At 47.8% G+C, this 20,267-nt stretch overlaps 1 protein-coding gene across 1 annotated transcript in view; it reads left to right on the top strand.

Moving 5' to 3' along the window:
- The window catches only part of LOC8024688 (high-affinity choline transporter 1-like), a 34,506-nt gene extending 26,168 nt beyond the window's left edge, over positions 1 to 8,338 (top strand). The window contains exons 7-10 of the mRNA XM_040218258.2: positions 3,522 to 3,739; positions 7,130 to 7,730; positions 7,850 to 7,947; positions 8,105 to 8,338. Of these exons, the coding sequence (XP_040074192.2) occupies positions 3,522 to 3,739; positions 7,130 to 7,730; positions 7,850 to 7,947; positions 8,105 to 8,338 (1,151 nt within the window). The remainder of the gene's footprint in view (positions 1 to 3,521; positions 3,740 to 7,129; positions 7,731 to 7,849; positions 7,948 to 8,104) is intronic.
- The last annotated feature ends 11,929 nt before the right edge of the window (positions 8,339 to 20,267 follow it).

Raw genomic sequence — 20,267 nt, 5'->3', positions numbered from 1 at the left:
TTTGTGTTATCCAAGTCCGTCATTCGGCATGGTGATGTCAAACTCATAACTTTGAGGTCATGGATTCGATTCTCATAGGAGGGCGTTCGAATTTTCTTTCTTCACAATTAGTACTTGATTTTGTATAACCTTTTTTCTGAGTCGTGTGCAGTTACAGATGGGCGCACGCCATCGTTCTAACGGTTTGGTGGCCCTGTATATGATTTAATATTGTGACAATGCCCCGCAATTTGTATTGTATGCTCGCGTTTCGTTGAAAGGTGGAGCCTTGTCCATACCTCCGCAAAACTCACTCCTGAGCGCACTCACTCACTCACCCTCACTGACCTGGCGTGATGTGAGGGTGATGACTTTGTAAGCCTCGAAGACTCTTGAATTTGAGGTGGAGTGAGGGGTGTGAGTTCGGTGAGGAGCGTGAGTTTCTGAGTTCATGAGTTTGGTGAGGGGCGTGAGTTTCTAAGGTTGGTGAGTTCATGAGTTCGGTGAGTTCATGGGTTCGGTGAGTTCATGAGTTCGGTGAAGGGCGAGAGTTCGGTGGGTTCCTGAGTTCGGTGAGGGGGCATGAGTTTATGAGGTCGGTGAGTCCATGAGTTTGGTGGGGGGCGTGAGTTCATGAGGTCAGTAAGTTCATGACTTTGGCAAGGCATGAGGTCCCTGAGGAGCCATGGGTTTGATGAGAGTTTGCGGTGTGACGTCGAGGAAGGGTGGGTCATGGGACTTCTCCGTACATTTCCGCGAAAGTTGAGTTGGCCCTCGCTTCGCAATGGCGCTGTTAGCTCGTACGGGCGGTTCTCTACGAGTGATGGAAAAGGAGGAAATGTGTTTATTGATTTATCTGCGGTCTTCGGCTCCGGCTCGCTTTGCGGAAGCTTGGCGTGGTCTTTTGCCTCTGGTCGCTGCTTTGTGGTGGGGTGACGAGAGAGGAGGAGGGCTCTTTCACTCGTCTCAGGCGCTCTCGTGTAGACTGCGAGGTATTGATATAGCCGCAGAGTTTTGTTGTTTTGTAAAGGAGGAAAATGGGCGCTACGCCGGTACGCCTGAAGGCAGACGTTGCTATCTTGAGTGCGCTCGTCTTATGCACTGTCACTAATTATGAAGACAATATTAAAACGAAAGCCTTCTGGGAACAGTCGCGATTCACCTGTGTACTTGTTTGTTCGAATTGTAGCCAGGACTTCTGCAAAAAGTACTCAGTTTGTAAAAAGTACGCATTAGAACGTTCTAACTTTAGTTGTTATGTGCGGTGCAATAGAAAATGAGAGACGCGATTAAAAATTAATATACAATAATATGGCACGCACGAAGTTCTTCAATCTTCCAAAAAAAATATTCACCAGGCAGTTATTTTAGGTGAAATAATTTGTGCGAACAACGATAAACATGAAGACACATCGTTCTGAAATGGTTCTACTCGACAACGAATTGCCAAAAAAGCCATCCTACCATTAAGGAAAAGTTCGCAATACTCTATGCAGAAACAAAATACACAACCATGGTGGTGCATGTTTGGACAATAATAATTCACACCTGAATAGACAGCGATGCAGCCGCTCACTCCATAGTTGCTCGAAGTTGTCGCGAAGGCTTGAAACGAACAGTGCATACACCTTAAAGAATACTTCTTCGCGAGACTGGCAATGATGCGCCCTTGCATCCCTTGGTCATGGCGAGTGGGCAAGCGGCGCCAGGAAGGTGAGCCCTCGTTACACGCCACCTGCGGATGCTACGAGCCATCGGAGCCAATCAAGGCAGTTTGAGTGTCACGTGACCTTGGAGATGGGACACTGCGACGCGCGGAAAGCGTATCACGGGACGTCCACAGAGCGGGATTGGCTAGGATAGTTCCAAGCGTTCGCTGCGTCCGGACGTAAGGTGAAATGGAGTATAGCTCCGAATTCTACCTTTGGTATTAACTCAACAGGTTGAGCCACTACTCATTTGCCCCTTCAGAACCGCGCAGTATACAAACGTTCGGTTTTTCGTCAAGCGTTACTAGTTTTCCACTTTATGCGGTGGATTACGACACTTGTATGCGCAGAATTAGCTTTTTTTTTTTTTTTTTTATTAGAACGCTTACGTTTAGAGCAAAACAAAACATCGTCCTCTGACCAGAAAGAAAATATATTGTAAGAAAAAAATTTGAGCAATGCATCAGTTGCATGCAAAACTCAACATTGTTTCTTGATGTAACCTGTGATACAGCCTAAAGCCGGGGTCACACTGTTTATACATCATACGAAAGACAGTCTGCATACAGATTGGGGTACGCTCTTCAGAGAGGAGGTCACGTCTTGGCTTCGTTCCATCTCCAGAGAGGAGGCCACGTCTTGGCTTCGTGTACAGACGAACACTTACACACACTTAGGTATACCCTTCACAGATTCTGTCCGATTTGGTATCTCGCCGAGTGTTTTCACTGCAAGGAATTCTCGTCCCTTTTCCGTGTAACATCGGTCTGTCAGAACAGTACTTGCCTTCCTCCACTCCCGAACCCTTCTCATGATAACTGGGGAAGCTTTGCTGCTCAGCTCGACTGCCGAAGACCAGCGCAAGCTGACTGAGTGGGCGAGACTGGCGGCCGAGAGCAGTGGAGCCCCTGGACAGGGCCCCACCTGGATCAAGTCTCTTTCCGTTTCAATAAACTTCTTTCAGTCGGTCATGCAGATTCGAACGCGAGTCACTGCGAGATCCATGCTTCGAATGCCGCATGGCAATGAGTTCAAGAAGAAAATTTGGCACGCGGCATTCGAACCACAGATATCGCGGTGTTTGCTGACTGTTTTTCGTATAATGTATGAGCAGCGTGACCAAAGCTTTAGCCTATGCCCTTTCTGAGGACGATTAATACGGCGTCTGGCCGCCGCCATGTCTCTGCACGTGCGAGCAAGCACATGCAATTGTAAGCATGTCAAGGCTATGTTCACGCGCACGCTTGGCGTGCTGGTGCCCATGCATGGGGCATAATACGCCGAGAAACTGAGGGAGAGGAGTAGATTAATCTTGTGTAGGCTTCCTAGTAGGGGGGGGACGAGACCGCGTGGGGACGGCAAAACGCCGAGCTCTGGTTGGAAGGATTAGTGGGTACATGCCAAGCTATAGCTGCCTTTGTTTCCACCGCACTCGTCGAACGCGTTATAACGCCGGCGTCCGGCGTTTGGCTTTCGCATTCGAACGCGTTCAACCTGTGAAGAGGAGGCAAAAGCGGCTAGCTTTATGTTCCCTAATCATTCGACCCATAATTAGGCGTTTTCAGTCTCCCTCAGTTTCTCGACGCATAACCGACGGCGTCAGAAACGCAAGGGCGAGGTGAATCTTCTTATCACTCCGCAACCGATGGCATTGGCCGATGACCAATTAACAAATTCTGCGTTTCTTTACCTGCTTGCTGGTGACGGTCAGTGGCTGTGACCTTGGGAACTGAAACGTGACTTTGACCCGTCGAGAGGCGTATAGAACAAATTTCTGAAGGCGTTATCGAGTCCGACTCCGCGCGGGATATCCCTTCGGTTGTTCCGGCTCAGACCTGACCGAGGCGGGCTACACGGGCACCGTTCCCCTGGGCCCCGAGACGGCGTCCTTGACACTACCGCTGGTGCTGCAGCACCTGACGCCCAGCCACGTGTCCGCTCTGGGGCTGGCAGCCGTCTCCGCGGCCGTCATGTCCTCGTTCGACTCGTCCATCCTCAGCGCTGCATCCATGTTCGCCTGGAACGTCTATGGCAACTCTGTCAGACAGTCCGTAAGTGTGCGCAGCTTTCACGACATATACTCGCGACTTCGGCAAAACGGACGCTATTGTCTAGGGGGAAAACGCTGAACTGGCCGGAGCAGGCATCCTCAACTTTCTGGGATATCAACGCCTTGGCGCGCATGCACTAAATAAATAAGAATTTCAACTGAACTACAACAAACATCGCGATGTTCCCCGGGAATAGCCTTTGAACGCGTAAAGCTTTCTTTTTTCCACGGTTCTGCAAATTCATCTGCGCTAAATCCTATGAGCTATATTCACAAAATCACCAATTTCTGCCTTTCTTGACAAAATGTCGTAATGTCATCCAGGACTGTAATTGCCTGGGTATCATAGAACGCATATCGATTAAAACTTTTATATTTTCTTGAAAACTTCTTTATTTCACGAAATGTCCCTGAAAGTTGTCCATGTCCTTTCGCGATTTCTGTTAGTCTCGTGTGGCTTCGGTGATTGCATGTTGTCGGCGGTTGGTGCGATGGCCACCCTAGTGAAACGAGAAACGTTGCGATGCTTGTGTCCGCAGCAAGAAGGACGGCTGCGGCGACTGAGCCACAGGGAAAACAGTGACCAATATGTACATACAATGGCCTAACGAATTAGGTGAACCTTGCATTGCTTCTCGTGTTGTGTAGGGCGAAGAGTTGTCCTGGTGCCTTTGTCGTTACTGTCGCATCAGCATGTTGACTAGGTCGCTCTGAGCGTATCGTATACGCAACCACGTGAACCAGACATTGTGCGCTTATCAATGTTCATCACCGTCGTAGAATAATAGTAGGTATAGTTCTTCCATTGCTTCCCCGAAGAAGGCTATGCCTCTTGAGGCTCGCTTAAAACAACACACCACTGCAGGTGTGTGTTGGGAGGGGGGGGGGGGGGGGCAAACCATTTTTAGATTATGCGTTCAGCTGGCATGCACAACTCGACTAGCTGTTTTCCGCTGGCATATTTGTCGAGAGTGACGACTCCTATGGGTCACTGGAGTCGTGAATACCTGACGTCACCGCACCATAATGGTGGTCATCCCTACTTGTTCTTGCTGAGAAAGATCAGTTCGGAGGTGCGGGGCGCCAAATGTCTACTGCAAAAGGTATACGCGCTCAGTGCACGGGTACCAGAATAGTCGCTGATGTGACGTCACTGCAAGCTATGCCCAATGTTACTAGATTGGCTCAGTAACGGAACTGCCCATAGATGCTGCTTGCACGAGCAATAACTTCCTCCCCTCCCCCCCCCCCCCTTCCCCCCCCCCCCCCCCCCCCCCACCCCCCTCTGCACCCGCGGCTCACCTTCCGCCGTTCTACGATCTACCGTCTTTGGGGGACGGCTGCTATGGTAAATGCGGTGTGTTCTGTGATGGAATACGCGTGTTTCGAAGCACAGCGTGAAGATGGCCTTTCACCGTGCTTTATGAAACACGCAGTTTTGAAACGAGAATCTCGATGGCAGCTCAAACGAGGGAGGCGGGCTGAAGGGAGTGAAGGGAGGTACCCCCTCTGCGGGAGTTCCCCAACTGAGAGAATCAATTAACGTTGGCTATGTCGAGGGAGCGCGTTGGCTCTCATCGAAATTCTTGTCACCTGGATGATCGACTTTGAATAGCTGTACGAGGTTAGTTCTTTAAAGCCTCATTCTAATTGTGTTGAATAGAAGCCAATTTAGAGCCTTGCATAAGACTTCGGAAGTAATCCGTTACAAGTAAGGGATTACTTGTAATCCGTTACTTTTTCAAGTAATTTTGTAATTGCCACATTAATATTTTTGCGGCAGTAATTTCTAACGTAATTTCGTTGTAAAATATTGGTAAAAGATTACTTTAATTACTCGTTACTTTTTTAAAAATATGAACATAATACAGGAACTGGAGCAATATGAGCTGGCAATTCAGCAGCATAAAGACAGCAAGGTCAACAAAATAGAAAACCTCGTGAAGAGGAGAATAAGTGAAAATAAAACACAATTTACTTGTATGACCGGTCACTAGAACCGCTAGGAAAAAAAAAAAAAAACGTGCAAGACATACAAATGTGCGAAAAACAAAAATCAAGAAGACAACGCCTCTTGTTGATCTAGCGCAGGTAGACTCTGCTACTTAGTATGCGCACCGCTGTGTATTGTCTGCGGAATTCCAGAGATCATTTCCGCTCGTCGTAAACTTATCGGATAGCGGGTGTGGTTGCAGCTTTCGCTGCCTTGTCAGATTACAGGAGAACGAATTGCCACGTACTACCTTCTTTTTCTTAAATACAATAGTTTACTTTTGTATAGACTACCATAATCCCGGCGTATGAGAAATGGAAACTAGTGTTGCAAAACTTTTTGAAAACATCAACATTGTTTCTATTGTTTTCCCGATAAGTGTACTTGAAAAGTAACGTGAAAGTAATTTGTAACTTAAGGAGTAAAGAAATCCGTTACTTTTCGGTGAAAGTAATTTGTAACGGTAATCCATTACATTGGAGTCTCGGTGATTTGTAATCGTAATCCATTACATTTTTCAAATAACGGGCACAAGTCTGCCTTGCATCATATTTTTATGTCAGAAAGTGCAAGCGAGACTTTTTATTTTGAAGTCAATCATTTACGATTGTTACACCGCGGTAGCACCATCGCTGAAGGTGGCGAATTGTACACCTGGAGGTGAACGTGAAATACTGGAAAGATTTGAAGAGACGAAGCCCGCTCTGTAACTCTCCTCAGCGTGGTCGCCTAAATTCTTGTTCAATTGAAGAATCATTCAATGTATATAAGTCTGTTAGCATCAGAGTAGTCTGGTTTCATGTATTATAATCATATGTTCGTAGTGTTAGAGGTGTATAATTTGCTTTGTATGTCCTTCATGAATTTTCTGCCGAGAGACACTTAAGGTAGATGCGGGTGATTGTAATGGTGCCTCTCTGAATATGCTTTCATCATAAAGTATTATCCACTTAGATGTAGTATACACGTATTCTGTCCTGTGCTTTCTTGCTCGTCTTTGTACACTGCTGTTCACTTCTTCGTGCGATTTTTCGTTCACTTTTTTTTTAAAAGTTTTGTGCTAATAGAATGCGACACATTACGCAGAATTATTTAAACATAAGACCAAAACAAGCAGAAATCCTTTATTTTCGGTGAAATGCTAAGAAATCAGAAGGTCCACCTCCAGCAGGGTTGTCTTCACGTGCTTGGCTGCGCGTGCGACGAAGTGCCATCAAAGGAATGCTCGAGCTTGAGGCGGATACTGAATTCTTAACGTGTCACCGAATATGGTTATTACGTGTAGCACAAAACTCCACAGGATAAAAGACTCGTTTGTTTCACTCCTGTCCTTATTTACGTATTAGTTGCGAATCTTGTAAACATCCTTTATGCATTCATGCTTATTTCCTTTCGCAGGCTTCTGAAAAGGAAATGCTTTGGGTGATGCGCATCGCCACCGTCGTCATCGGCACCGTAGCCTCTATGATTGCGCAACTGGCCATGTCAGCGTACGTATTATGGTACCTCTCGTCGGACCTCGTGTACGTCCTCCTGTTACCCCATCTCTTGACGGTGACCTACCACAACAAGGAGTGCAACGCGTACGGCTCCCTGGCCGGTTACGTCGTGGGCGCCGTGCTTCGCGCAGGCGGCGGGGAGGACGCGCTCAACATCCCTCCTTTCATCAGGTACCCGTACTACAACGCCCGCGATGGACAACTCTTCCCGTTCCGCACGTTCGCCATGGTCATGACGTACCTCACGCTCCGGGTCGTCTCCAGGGTGTCCAAGTGGCTCTTTACGGATAGGGTACCACTCAAGTTCGACCTCTTCAAGTGTTTCGTCGCGAAGCCCCCGATGGCCAAGGAGGACGTGTCGAGCAAGGACGCCGAAGAAATGCCGACGAAATCGGATGAACAAGAGCAGCCAGTGCGCCACTTCTTGGGGATGGGAGTGCTATTGCCGACCGCCGTGGATCAGGAAGTCGGAGTTGATAGCGCCGAGCAAAAGTCCTTGGGTGAGCACACCGGCAATACGACAATCTCTGGAGCGTCGGCCGTGCCGTCGGTGGACGTGCCTGCACTGCAGTGTTCACATAGCGATAAGCCTCAGACAGCGCATCTTTCTCCCCCGAAGAAACGACGCCATACGAGGAGAAAGCGGCCTACTCCCAAGAAAGTGCTGGAGTCCCAGGAGCCCGGAGACGTTCAGAACTCTACGGAGGTTGCGAGGGAGTGAGTTGGTCGAGTTGGCACGCATTGAACATTGTGATAAACAGCGCACGAGAGACAAGGACACTGTAGAAGAAAACAAGGCCAGCGCGTGTCTTGTCTCTTTTCTTCTGCTGTGTTCTGGTCTCCTGTACGCTGTTTATCACCGTGTTCTCTGCAGGTTCTAGAGGGCCACGAGACCCAAGAGGCTCGATCAGCCTCCTCAAGGAGATTTATCAGCCTGGTGAGACTCAGCCTCCAGAAAAACGTGAGCCACAAGATAGCCCGAAGACTCAGGAGGTTCAAGAAACGAAACTATCAGAGCCCCAATAATCATGGAGAGGCAGTCGAGCTGTGCGTCGAGACCAGTCGAGACCATCTTTGTGGTAACGAGAACATTCTCCAGAGTTGCTAGGCTTATTGCACTCCATCGTGATATTTATGGGCAGTGTTGGGGGACGCATGGGTGTGTATGCGTCGCTTTCTACGGTGCTTTATGTTTGGTGGCACTCGTGAAAACAGTATTTGTGCTGAGCCGCGCTCCGCAAGGTGTAATTTTTATTGTGCTGCGTATTTCAAATGTACACGTATGCGTTCTTGGGAGTAGATGAAAGCCGTAAAAGTATTGCATCTAAGAAACTATACTGACAAATCTTATTGATATCCTAAAGTCCTTTTAAGTCTCATCGAAAAAAAAAAATGGTTTAAACAAAAATCGTCAAATTATCACTTAATTGTTTCATTGGTGTGGCGTTTATGAGAACGAAACAGAAAGAAACAGACTTAGTATTTGATCCTAGTAACGTACATCATTATTAGAACGATGTAGTAAATTGTTTCTATCATGACCATATTCTTTTTAGGCGTGCATTTGAAAACATATGAGTGATTTCATCTGAAATCGTGCAGGCAAATAAAAAAAAAACCTAATTTTAAAGACTTTTTTTCCGACATTTTTAGAATATATTGGCAGCAAACCGCAAGTTTGTTGAATGATTTGTTCTTGAGATATTGAACTTCAAAGCGACTGCGGCGAAATTATAAGTATTTTTTGCGTCCGTCGCAGATCGTAGGTTTCACCCAATGTACCAACATAGCTTTTGCGCCTACATTAATTTTTTTTTTTTTGGCAAGCACGTTATAAGTATAGTTAAAAAGCAACTCCGCTTCATTTTTGTTTTTGAAAAGGAAAACAAACAAAAAAAACAATGCAGTCCTCTTCAGTATCACCTAAAACCACACGTCAAATGTTACGATGTAGTTGCGACTAAACGTTTCTTAAACGGTCCGGCAAACTTTGCAACTCGCCAAGTTGCCGAAATCGGCTGACTTGAGCGGCCGAATTGAGGCGCAACCAACAGCGCAGTCAAGACTTACGGCGTGGGCGTAGCCAACATTGAGCTAAACGTCATCACCATTGCCCCCTTTTGCATGTTTTTACTTTTCCGGGCAAGCGTAATGGGTGACGTCAGCAACGTTTTTTTCTCGGCGCTCAGCGGTGTCCACGTGATTGGCGTAACGCGCCTGCGCAGTGCGCTCTTTGGGAGCCGTCCGGCCTAAGGGGCCTTAGTCCGGCCGCCCCTCCCTGGTCGCGCCGTTACAGCCGTCTTCCGCTTCACAGCCGCTGCCGTTGTCTCACCGTTTGTGATTATCGTCTCTCGGAGTTTCGTCCACACCACGGACACTACGTGCGCAGACCTATGCCGCAGTTGTGCAAATACGCGACCTGTGACTATCGCCCAAAATCCCAAAATCTGTCTGATTTTTTAGGAGTCGAAAAAATGAACTAAAATAAGGACGGAAAAACGGATTTCAGATTCGTCCTACTGAAGCATTTGCCTCCCCCCCTCCCCTCCCCCCGACACACACACACGCACACGGACGCGCACACACACACACACACACACACACACACACGCGCGCGCGCGCGCGCGCTCGCGCGCGTCGATTAGTGACACAGCGCGACAATCGCGAAAATGCGGCGCCAGCGCCGGGCGCCTCGTCCGACCCATCTTCGTACGACGATGGGCCATTACGTCATGTACAAACGCAATGTGCACGGCGATCTGGGAAAGACACTTTCGAAACGCTAGAAAATTGAGCATTACGTTGACTCGCATAGCGCCAAAAAAAGCGTAATACAAACTTTCGAAAGCCCCCAGGTCACCACGTGACTCCCCCCGAGGTCACGTGACCCCCCGTGATTCCCCCACCCCGAGGTCCTGCGCCCCCCCCCCCCCCCCCCCCCCCCCCGAGGTCACGTGACCCCACTTCCCCCTTCAGGTGGTGCAGGTGGAAAGAAACAGTTTATTTTTTTTTCTAGCTCTCACTTAAAAATTGACAATTGAGTACTGGAAGCATGTAGGCTTCATTTCTAAAAGCAGTTTTGCGAAATCAGTGTCGCTTCCAGTTTGCCTGAATGGCGCTAGTCTCTACAGGCTGCTTATGTAAAAGCAAAATTTGATTATTTTGCAATTCTCGCTGAGCTGTTTTAAAGTTCTTCCACAGATTCTAACAATCGCACGCACACAAGTAAATTACCTATCTTAAAATCTGTCGCACGAAATTAATTTTAGTTTATTGTTCTGCAAGTCGTATTCACGGCTGAACAATTTTTCCACGCCTTTTCGAACGTAGTTTCTAAAACAATCAATCCCTGAAAAACAATTGTTACACGTATCAACTACAAAAATATAATGATAACGTCACCTTCAATTGTACTTGAAAGTTTGAACGCTGTCATCAATCAGCTATTTAAAGGAGCGGTGCAACGATATTCAATCGGAATGTTTTTCACTTTACACGAGCTTAGTGGCACTAGTGGGACACAAGGATACTCGCACGCAACACCACTGACCAAGAAACTCTTTTGTTCCTGCGCAATTTCAAAAACAAAAGCGATCATTTTCATTCAATCTCTCCTTTACAAAATTTGATGACGTAACGTGGGGATCGCAGTACACCCCAAGTGACGATATTTCAATGCGGTTCATAGATTGGACCCGAGCATTGCGTGGGCACTCGATTTGGGCTCGTGATAATTACTAGCTCGAGAAGCATTCGGGTAGTGGCCCGTGTCCAACCGCTGCAACGACGACGATAGCCGAGCCATAACAATGTCTGAAACTCAGCGCGTGTCCTGTGCTTTACCAACCCCTGCGCGTGGCTATAGATCAACATTGGCGGCATATAATCGGCTCCAGATCGCGTGGCCGCTTGTTCTGGCTGCGAGTTGAGGGGGTGAACGCTGCTAGTTTTCCTTTAATTTTTTTCTGGGACTTCTATTGCGTGAAGTGAAAAACGAACACGTGTTTTATAGGTCATTAACGTCAGGGATCTGTTCTAAGCGGAATTTGCGCAAAGTACATAAGTTGTTGCATCGCCCCTTTAAATTTGCCAGACAAGTACGCGAGGCCGTAGTTTTACATATCGACCGCATCTACGGTTAAAACCTTCACACGAATAAAGCTGTGTCAAAAAATAAAAGTCGCATACTTTTCAGGAATAAAAACAGTAACTCTACCTGTAGTGTATCCGGCTCACTAGCAAATCTCAGCGTCAAGCGCGGAAAACGGCCAGTCACCACCCCGATCGCGGCTGACTTGTATTCTGTACATCACGGCAGAACAAGACAAATACAGTTTCCTGACTAATTCGGGCAACCAAACCACTCTCCATCCGACTTTACACAACAAAACGCGAACGTATTGTGATTCTTATTTCAACATTGAAAAGTGCGCAGACTGGATCTTTCAAGGAGCCAGTCTGTGCTCCCTTCAAGATGTCGTCGGGGGCTAGTTGTCTTTCTGTGCGACAGATGGCGTTGCTTTATCAAAAGGTTCTATAAGTAAATTTTAAGAGGTACCGCAGTTAGCAATCGACAGTGAGATTTTCAAAGTACCGCATTTTCCGGGAGGAGTGCGTCTGCGGACTATGCACGTTTAAAAGTTGACATTTTAGGCTGTGCGGATTACCTATTCCTGCGGATTATACAGGAATTATGTTTTTTCAAGATCGTTCATTATGACGAGGCGTGACGGATTTTGTCAATGCAAAATTATGTTAACGACGATTTACACATAATAGGATCTTCTTTGTACGCTAAGAAAGCATATATCTGTCAAGGTGTGCCGTGTACGAGACGGTTCTTCTTGTCGACTCAGCACCAGGTGCGGACTATGCACGGCGTGCGAACTATGCGCCGGGTGCGGACTACAGCCTGGAAAATATGGTACTGGCGAATCTATGAGGGTCCTCAGAAACAAGCAAAATCAATAGCCAACTGAAAGTAACAAAATCCCCTCCGGATGTTTCGCCATTATTTGTTTTTGTCTTTCTCGGCACACCCTGTGTGGCGCTTCCGACGGGAGTATAAAATCGATATTCAAATCTCTGACAGACCGGATGAGAACCAGATTTGCGCATTCCGCCAAAAAAAAAAAAAAAACGATGATCAAAGAGTGCACAGGGTGCATCGTTAGGGAAAATTTCGTTGATCGCGTGCGTCCATTGGTCCAATGCCTTTGTTAATAAATAAGTGCCCATAGCACTTGACGGAGCCAGTGTCAGAATACAATAACGTTCAGAAACATCAGTTGGGTTTTCAGACGGCGCCCCACTCCAGGTTATAGGGAACACGGAGTCGTGGCAAATCTACGTATCTCTGAAAAATGAACTCGGCGCAACGCAGTCAGACAAAAAAGGGTCCACCCCAAATAGACAGAAGCGACGTCCTCCGCATGTTTCGGGGCTTGTTTGCCATGATGAAATTAGTGGGCCTTTTACCTCGAGACCTGCCAGAAGTCATCGAAGCCGAGGTTGACGCTAGGAGCATCGCAAGGAGAATGCGTCGGGCTGGTGTTCTACTCTTTATTGTTTTCGGCTACTTGATTCACTTCAGCGCTGCCACAGTCTACAATGTCACCCACGATGGAGGCTTCTTCGGCTTCTTTGCCAATTGCGGCTACGTTCTTCGCAACATCTTCGCCGCTCTGTCCCTGGTTCATTTTCTCGTGTTTCAAAGGGTTCTGCTGAGAATCGTCGTGGATGGATTCCGTATCTTCGAGCATCCGCCTCTTAGCATCGAGAGAAAAGTGCGCCGCGCCACCGTCTTGGCGGCCTGTTTCGTCGTGTCCACTTTCGTAGCCCTTCAGAACACGACTGTGTGGGTTGGTTTCGTGGATGTGCAGAAGTACTTCAACTACTACCTCTACAAGGGAGACGTGACCCAAGGCACCATACCCAGACAGCTGGGCTACCTGTTCAGCTTCATTGACGCCACGACCTACGCAATCATGGAAAGCACGCTGAACTGCATCATCACCTTTCACGCCTGCGTCTCCCTATACCTGGGGTGTTTGTGCGAGAACTTTGTGCGAATCATCCGAGAGGTGTCCCAGCAGACTTCAGTCAGCGGCAGACAAGTGAAGGCCCTGCGGCGGCTGATGACGCGCCTGAGCGACGTCATGGTTCGCTTTGACCGCGTCGGGAGCCCCGTGGTGTTTTGCTGGTACGCGAACATCGTGGGAAGCCTGATCCTTTCCACGCCCGGGATCCTGTTGGGCATGCGGAGGGCCGCTCCTTCTGACTACGCCTACATGCTTACTGACCTGCTGACAATGCTCGTGATTCTCGTCGCCCTTACATTCGCTCTGGCTGATCCCACCAGCCTGTTACGATCGTCCTATGTGCACGCCCTCAAGATTAGCACCAAGGTGGATATTGATGACGAGGAAGTCAACCACAGCGCGCACGTTCTGATGGACTCCATCATCTCGACCAAGGTGGCCGTCACGGGCTGCAAGTGTTTTCAGGTCACTCGGGACATGGTGCTGTCCATTCTCACCATGACTTCCACGTATATCATTGTTGTTTACCAGTACATAGAGCACGCAATGTGAGACCTGCCTGGTATGGACGCACCGAGCTCGGCTGATTGGGTGCTTTAGAACTATTGTTCTGGCCTACGTGGTGGTCGACTGTTATGCGTCTTTATAAAATATCGTCGTGTATCTTAGGCTCAATTAGTCTAGCAAAATAAAAAACGGTCAATTTAGATTTATTATTGGTATTTCCATCAACGTTACTCTAGGCAGTGATAGGTTAAGCACGCGCTTGTTGCCCTACGCCGTGGCATTGGATGCGCATTCGACAAAGTCTTATGAAACGCAGAAAGCTCGCACTTGAGGCTGAGGGTTCTTAACCTAGCTGTCACTGGTTATATACTATACGAACATTTCGACGAGCGTGTTGACGTATTTATGAAGAAAATAAAAACAAAACAAAAAAGGGTACGAGACGACAGTATACATGTATGGGCTCCCAGTATACAAAAAAGAAAAATCTCATTTCAAGCCAGCGGAACCCAACTCCAGCAAACCTGTGTTGGGAAAGGGGACGAGAGCCCGTAGAAGGAGAGAGGAAAAACATAGAGCGAGACGAGAGGCGGGAGGGAATACGTGCGCTAGAAAATTTACCACCAAAAGACCGAGAATCGAGGTACGGACCTACAGCAGACTAGGTAGACATTGTACCCGGTTTATTTTAGGTCGAGAGAATCCTTATACTGACCAGGCACTTTCTTCTCTCGTCGGAAATGCTGCAGAAAGTTGTCCCCGAGAATGTCGGCGGAGGCCAGAGGAACGTGTTGAGGCAAACAGAACCCGCACGTGAGCTGCTCGCCGAAGCTGGTTTTCCCACACGAAGAGTGGGTACGAGGTAAAGGCGCCCTCGGGGAGACAACCAACGCATCCGTCTTTGCCAAGGGTCACGCAGGACTCGGGAAAAGGGTATGTAAGGTTGAATGAAAGAATTAAGGTGGACTCAAGGCCCGTCCAAACTAGATACTTCAGAAATCCTGAGGTTACACGACTCTGACATCAGCCGTGCGACAAATCGCTTTCGTCTTCTTTTTTCTTTTTTCCCGGGGGAAAAGCTTCTTTTTTTTTTTTCCTCAAATTTCGTTCGTGTTTTCCACGGGGGCCTTGAGCATGCTCATCACGTGGGTCCGGACAGCCACTCACAAGCTCTTTGGCGGTCGGTCAATCACTCAAGGCCTCCGCTGCTCTTCAGGTCCCGAAAACGGGAAAGGGAAGGACTGTGTTCGAAATCTTACCCAAATAGATCCGAGCTACTCCGGCGGGTCGTGTCACGTGATAACGCAGATAGAGCGACGCTGGACGCGGGTAAGTTTTCGACCGCAAAAGTACCAAATCCTCACCCTGGAGTAAGATCGAGTAAATTTTGGAACACTGCCAAGGATTCGAGATTCCGGCAGAACAGATGGCGTGTGACGTCAAGTCTGACGAATAATGAGGTCACCAAAAAGCGGAGGAAGCGAGGAGGAAAATCGTGATATTTGCTCGGTGGTGTTCAAACAGACAGCCGACTGCCGGACTGCCGGACGGTTCAACTTACACGATTTTTGACGGAGTAGTGTCGCCTCGGGATTTCTGATGTGTCCTGTTTGGACAGGCCTTCACTCCGTCCCTACTTTTCCGCGCTCTCTCCTAGATGGCGCTGAGGTTTGGACGGAGAAAGTAAAAACACAAAAGAGGAAGAGAGTGACAGGCAGCCAATCTTCGCTGCTTGGGTTGTCACGTACTTGAAACGGGGCGGCTCAAATATTGTGAAGCGCGAACCCTGACGAGCATCCTTTTGCGATCTTTTCCGGGAGCTCCACAGAGGCAGGGTGCCGCCGTCTCTGCAGTAGGGTTTCCCCTACCGCAGGCACGTAAATGAGCTGTGGGTAGCCCGCTGATTTTTCCTCATGTGGTGGCGGTTCTGCCTCACCTTGCAAGGGGTTCGCCGTTGTCTATGTTGGGTTTTGTTTGTTTGGAATGAGACGGCTAGTACTTGTTGGGGAACGCCTCTTCCCCCCAATCTGTCTCGGCACAAGTGCTTCAGGAGTACGAGGTCCTGACCGTATCCCCCCACCCCTAGGAGACCTGGACCAGGGTTTCCTGAGTACAAATAAAGTTCATTCTCTCTCCCCCCCCCCCCCCCCCCCCCCCCCAATGGATTGTACTTTTAGGTGAATGTATATGAAGATTGTTGTAACTTGGCTCATCCTCCGCGGCCTATTGTGTCTTAGCCGAAAAACCCTGACGCGGTGCCGCGCAAGGGTCTAGCGGGAGCGCTGCTCGAGCGGGAAAATGTAGGGCGGCGTACTTTCGGTATTCGTTAGAACTAGGAAAACGCCACCCTACATTTTTCTACGCCGATGCCGAAGGTTTAGTTGAATATCTGTGCGTAGAGGTACCTTCTCCCGCGTACCGCAAGAATACAAAATATATGCGAGTCCTTTAAAGCAGGGTTCTTTAAACCCTGGCCTATCTTCTCACCGGTCCGTGGCTGGCCGAAATCCTTCCATAAAAGCCCGAGCCGCTTCCAGCTGACCAGCTGCTACCGGCGCAAAAAGATGTGCGCCTAAAAAAAAACTGCGCCGCAACGCACCCCAAAATTTGGAGAAAAAAAAATATACCAGAAGGAACGAGAGAAACTGCATCGTAACGGGGTTCACTCGCCGTGACTGAACATTGTCATCACTAGGTATCCCCATTCTTAGTCCCCTCTTTCATGTTGGTGTAACTAGTATGTTAAAACTCCTTTGCGTTCTTATGTAGTACAGTGCGACAGCAATAGTTTTATAATTCTCCTTGTATTTCGCACTGCCCGAATGGGCCGAAGTTTCCATGCGCTTTGATGTATGCTTAGTGAGTTTTCGGAGTCACCACAATTGTTGCGTAACGTCATAATTAGCTAAATATTACATTTCAAACTGAAGTATAAATGTATTCAACCAACCCAGTGCTCTTTTATATATATACTGTGGGAGACGAGGGTGGGAGAAAACGGGGCGGAGGGTACGTGACAGGCGGTTGGCCGGGAAGACACGAGCAGGCGCGGGACAGAGCGTGTTGCGCGAGGCTGGAGCCGGGCAGGAAGGACGGAGCCGTTCTGGCTGGTCTGACCCATAGCGATCCCGGAGCGGTCCACAAGCGAGGTACCGACCAGGACCGGCGGGAGCGGCGAGCCCTGGCCATACCGGGCTGGGCCATGACGATCCCGGAGTGGTTCTGCAGCGAGACTCGGGCTATGATAGCCCTGGTGAGCTAGCCTACGCAGCGCTGGCGTAGGAAGGACGATCCGCAGGCTTAGACACGAACTCCGACTGCGAGCTCTGAACGACGGGCGACAACCAGGGTCGGTGGGCCCGGACTGCCGGCTTTCGAAGACGGGCAACCGAAAAGTAGAGTAAACCGATACGCTGTCTTCTCGTTGTGTTGTGTCACTTCCTGGGAGACGAGCGAAGCACGGGCCGATCGGACGGCAGTAATTATTAATAAAGCGAGATTACCACAAAGAAGACCACAATACTTAGTGTCACATTTATTTTTAAGTTTAAATTCTTACTTAAGTTTATTCATTTAGTTTTTCCTCGTTTATAATTACTCTTTTTTTTTTTTCCTTCGGACTTCGAGACTGCGGCAGGTGCCTAATCCGGTTGCTTGGCCAAGAAGTTTGGAGACCTTTGCTCTACAGCTTCGGAAAGACTCAGTGGCCTTCTGCCGGTTTCTAGGTCAGAGCTCGCAAATGCAAAACAAAGGACACACGCGCTGACACTCGCTGACCGAACAATATATCATATGAAAGTAAAATTGGCAGCCGTTCATGACTGTGGCAACTGCAAAACTTAACTTAGTGCGTAGTCGAGCTGGGGGAAGTTTACCATGATACTTTTTAACTCGAGACTGGGCTAGCAGCAGGAAGCATATCTTTCCCTCCTTGTGCCCCAGTCTCAGTTTTTTTACCTGAGTCTGGGGCACAAGGAGGGAAAATAGAATCATAGAAAAAATAAATATTTTAGGAAATTTATCAACAGACGGCACGAAATGTGGCTCATGCTAGTACATTTAACATCCTGTCTTGTCTCAAAACATATTATACAGCTGCAAATTGTATTGTGGCAATTAGGCTCAAATAATTTTCACTGCCAGTGATATATTTTGAGTTTTAATGACATATATGTTAACAAATGTGCCTAAGTTGAAAACATAAAATCGACTGCAGCAGAACTCAATGCATCAGAAGGAAAGAAGAAACTAAATCTTTTATGGCTTCTTGTTTCCTGTTGATTCTTATTTTTACCAACATGCTCCAACAGAAATTTAGAGTCTTTCTATTTCTGACCGTTGTGAGTTGCAGTCGTTTTGTCTTGTGTAACCGTCTTCACAAAAAAAAAAAAAATGTTGACAGCAACTTTTTTGCATTGACACAGCACGATTTGAAAATAATTACAATAATTTATTTTCAACTTTTGGCGAGCAATTTTTTCTCCAATATATTGCCATTAAGGAAAGAGAGGCCCAACGGCTCGTGCGCGTCAGTTATAATGCGAGAACGACGGTCGCTTCCCGCAATGCTTGGATCGAAAATGCTGTACCATTGCGATTCACACGATTGCCAGCGACCTCCGCACATCCCCGTGCCTCGTTGTTCAGCAGCGCCATGAGTTGCATAGTGAAGTTTACAGCAGTATGATATGCGGGACACTTTCAAGATTTTAGTATTTCTTGCGGGACGCAGGACACGAGCCCTCAATGTGGGACAGTCCCGCGAGTCGCGGGACGGGTGATCACCCTAAAGAAGAGCGGGAGCGGAACAAGCGGCGATGTGGCGCAGCAGCGCGCGTAACCGCCGCGAGGCCGCTATCGCCTAAAGTTCCACTGCGTCGACCTTTTTCCCTTGCGGAAAAAGAGAACGCTCGCCTGGAAAGCCACCGCCGAGAACAGAAGCTGCAGCTCCGCTATTCTTCCTTTTTTACCTGTGGAAAGGCTGAACGTTTTTGGAGAAGTGGTCGGGAGACGTGCGTGGAGAGGTTAGAATCTAGTTTATTAGCGAACTTCAGGGTTACGAGGCTGCAATATTTGCGGAAACGTTCGTCGAGCTTGCGGTCGGTTTTGCCGATGTAGAGAGTGTCGGGGCATGTGGTGCGGAAATTTACGTAAGCGATGTTAGCAGATTTGCAGGTATGGTTGTCAGGGATTTTGTGCTTGCAATTAGGTGGAGAGGAAGCGACATGCTTGCAGGTAAGGCATCTTGTGGCGTTGCATGTTGTGGTACCCAGTAACTGTTGTGTGGGAGATTTAGGGGCGGTGGACGGAAGGCGGCTTTTCACTAAGAGAGATCGGATGTTATTTATTTACAGAAAGAACCTGCAGCGCCGAAGCATTATAGCAGGGAAACACATAATAAAACATATACGAACATAAATACATTGGCAAAAATACAATAAATACTGTTATATAAAAGAACACACACAAACTCTTGAATGATGTTTGGGGGGCGTAGGGGCGCTTAGTGCAGCAAAGACTAGTGTGATAAAAAAAAAAAAAAAAAAGTTCGCTTTTGCTGGAGAATATCAACGAACGTCTTTGCCTCTCAACTCGTATAATAATTTGTCGGTGTGTGTGTCTTTTGGCTGCTCTCAACTACACATGAAGTTTGATTGGAAATCCGAGATTGTTCACATACTCAGCAGAGGCAAAGATTTGACTTTTGACTTTTTTAAGACGATTATACATGGGAATGAACAAAACCGATTAATTATTCGATTAGAGGTCGATTAATCGGGTTAAAATTTTTAATTGACGCACAGCCGTAGTTATTTTTATCCTCTATTATACCATAAGCTGTGAGCGCAATGGAAAGGTGCAGACGAGCTGAGCAGAATAAACGATAATAATTCCTGGCTACGGGCTACGACGTGCATGTTAGACACATCCAGTATCGACTGTCCGCCGCGTGAGAGCGCTCTTCGCGCGGGGTATCTTTGAGCAACGGCTCGCTAGGAACATTTTTGTTCATGGTTGCGATGTTCATTATGGCCTCCACTAAACTGTCAACTTGTGGGTAAAACGATTGAGAGAAAGGAGATAACGATTCTGAGTTTGAATTGCATTGTGAATTTGGATTGCGAATTTGCAAAGGTAGCCTCGGAGCATGCATGCTGAGGAGTTTTATCCCAAACGCGTTGACTGTTTCTTCTTTTTTTTTTCTAGAAGATAATCTATGGGAATAACTGAAATAAGGTAACGAAGAACGCTCCTCCTCTTATTTATTTTCTTCAAATATACCGCTAGAGACGTCAGCACGCACCGCGTGATGTACACGACTTCAAACATGCTCCTTGTTATTGGGGTAAGTCTGCAAGTGGTCTGTGAATGACTAAAGATATGTAAACCTCGAGTGTAACACAGCTGCCCCGCGTGCAAGTCCCTGTCGCAAAAAACCCGCGTTACTAGCACCACGTTTCGAAAACCCCGCGTTCATTTTCGCCGTCC

This window comes from Ixodes scapularis, unplaced genomic scaffold (genome assembly GCF_016920785.2).
Source record: "Ixodes scapularis isolate PalLabHiFi unplaced genomic scaffold, ASM1692078v2 PGA_scaffold3__209_contigs__length_174095766, whole genome shotgun sequence".
NCBI classification, from domain to species: domain Eukaryota; kingdom Metazoa; phylum Arthropoda; class Arachnida; order Ixodida; family Ixodidae; genus Ixodes; species Ixodes scapularis.
The sequence above is the reverse complement of the archived record's forward strand: the minus strand, read 5'-3'. Positions and strand labels throughout refer to the sequence as shown.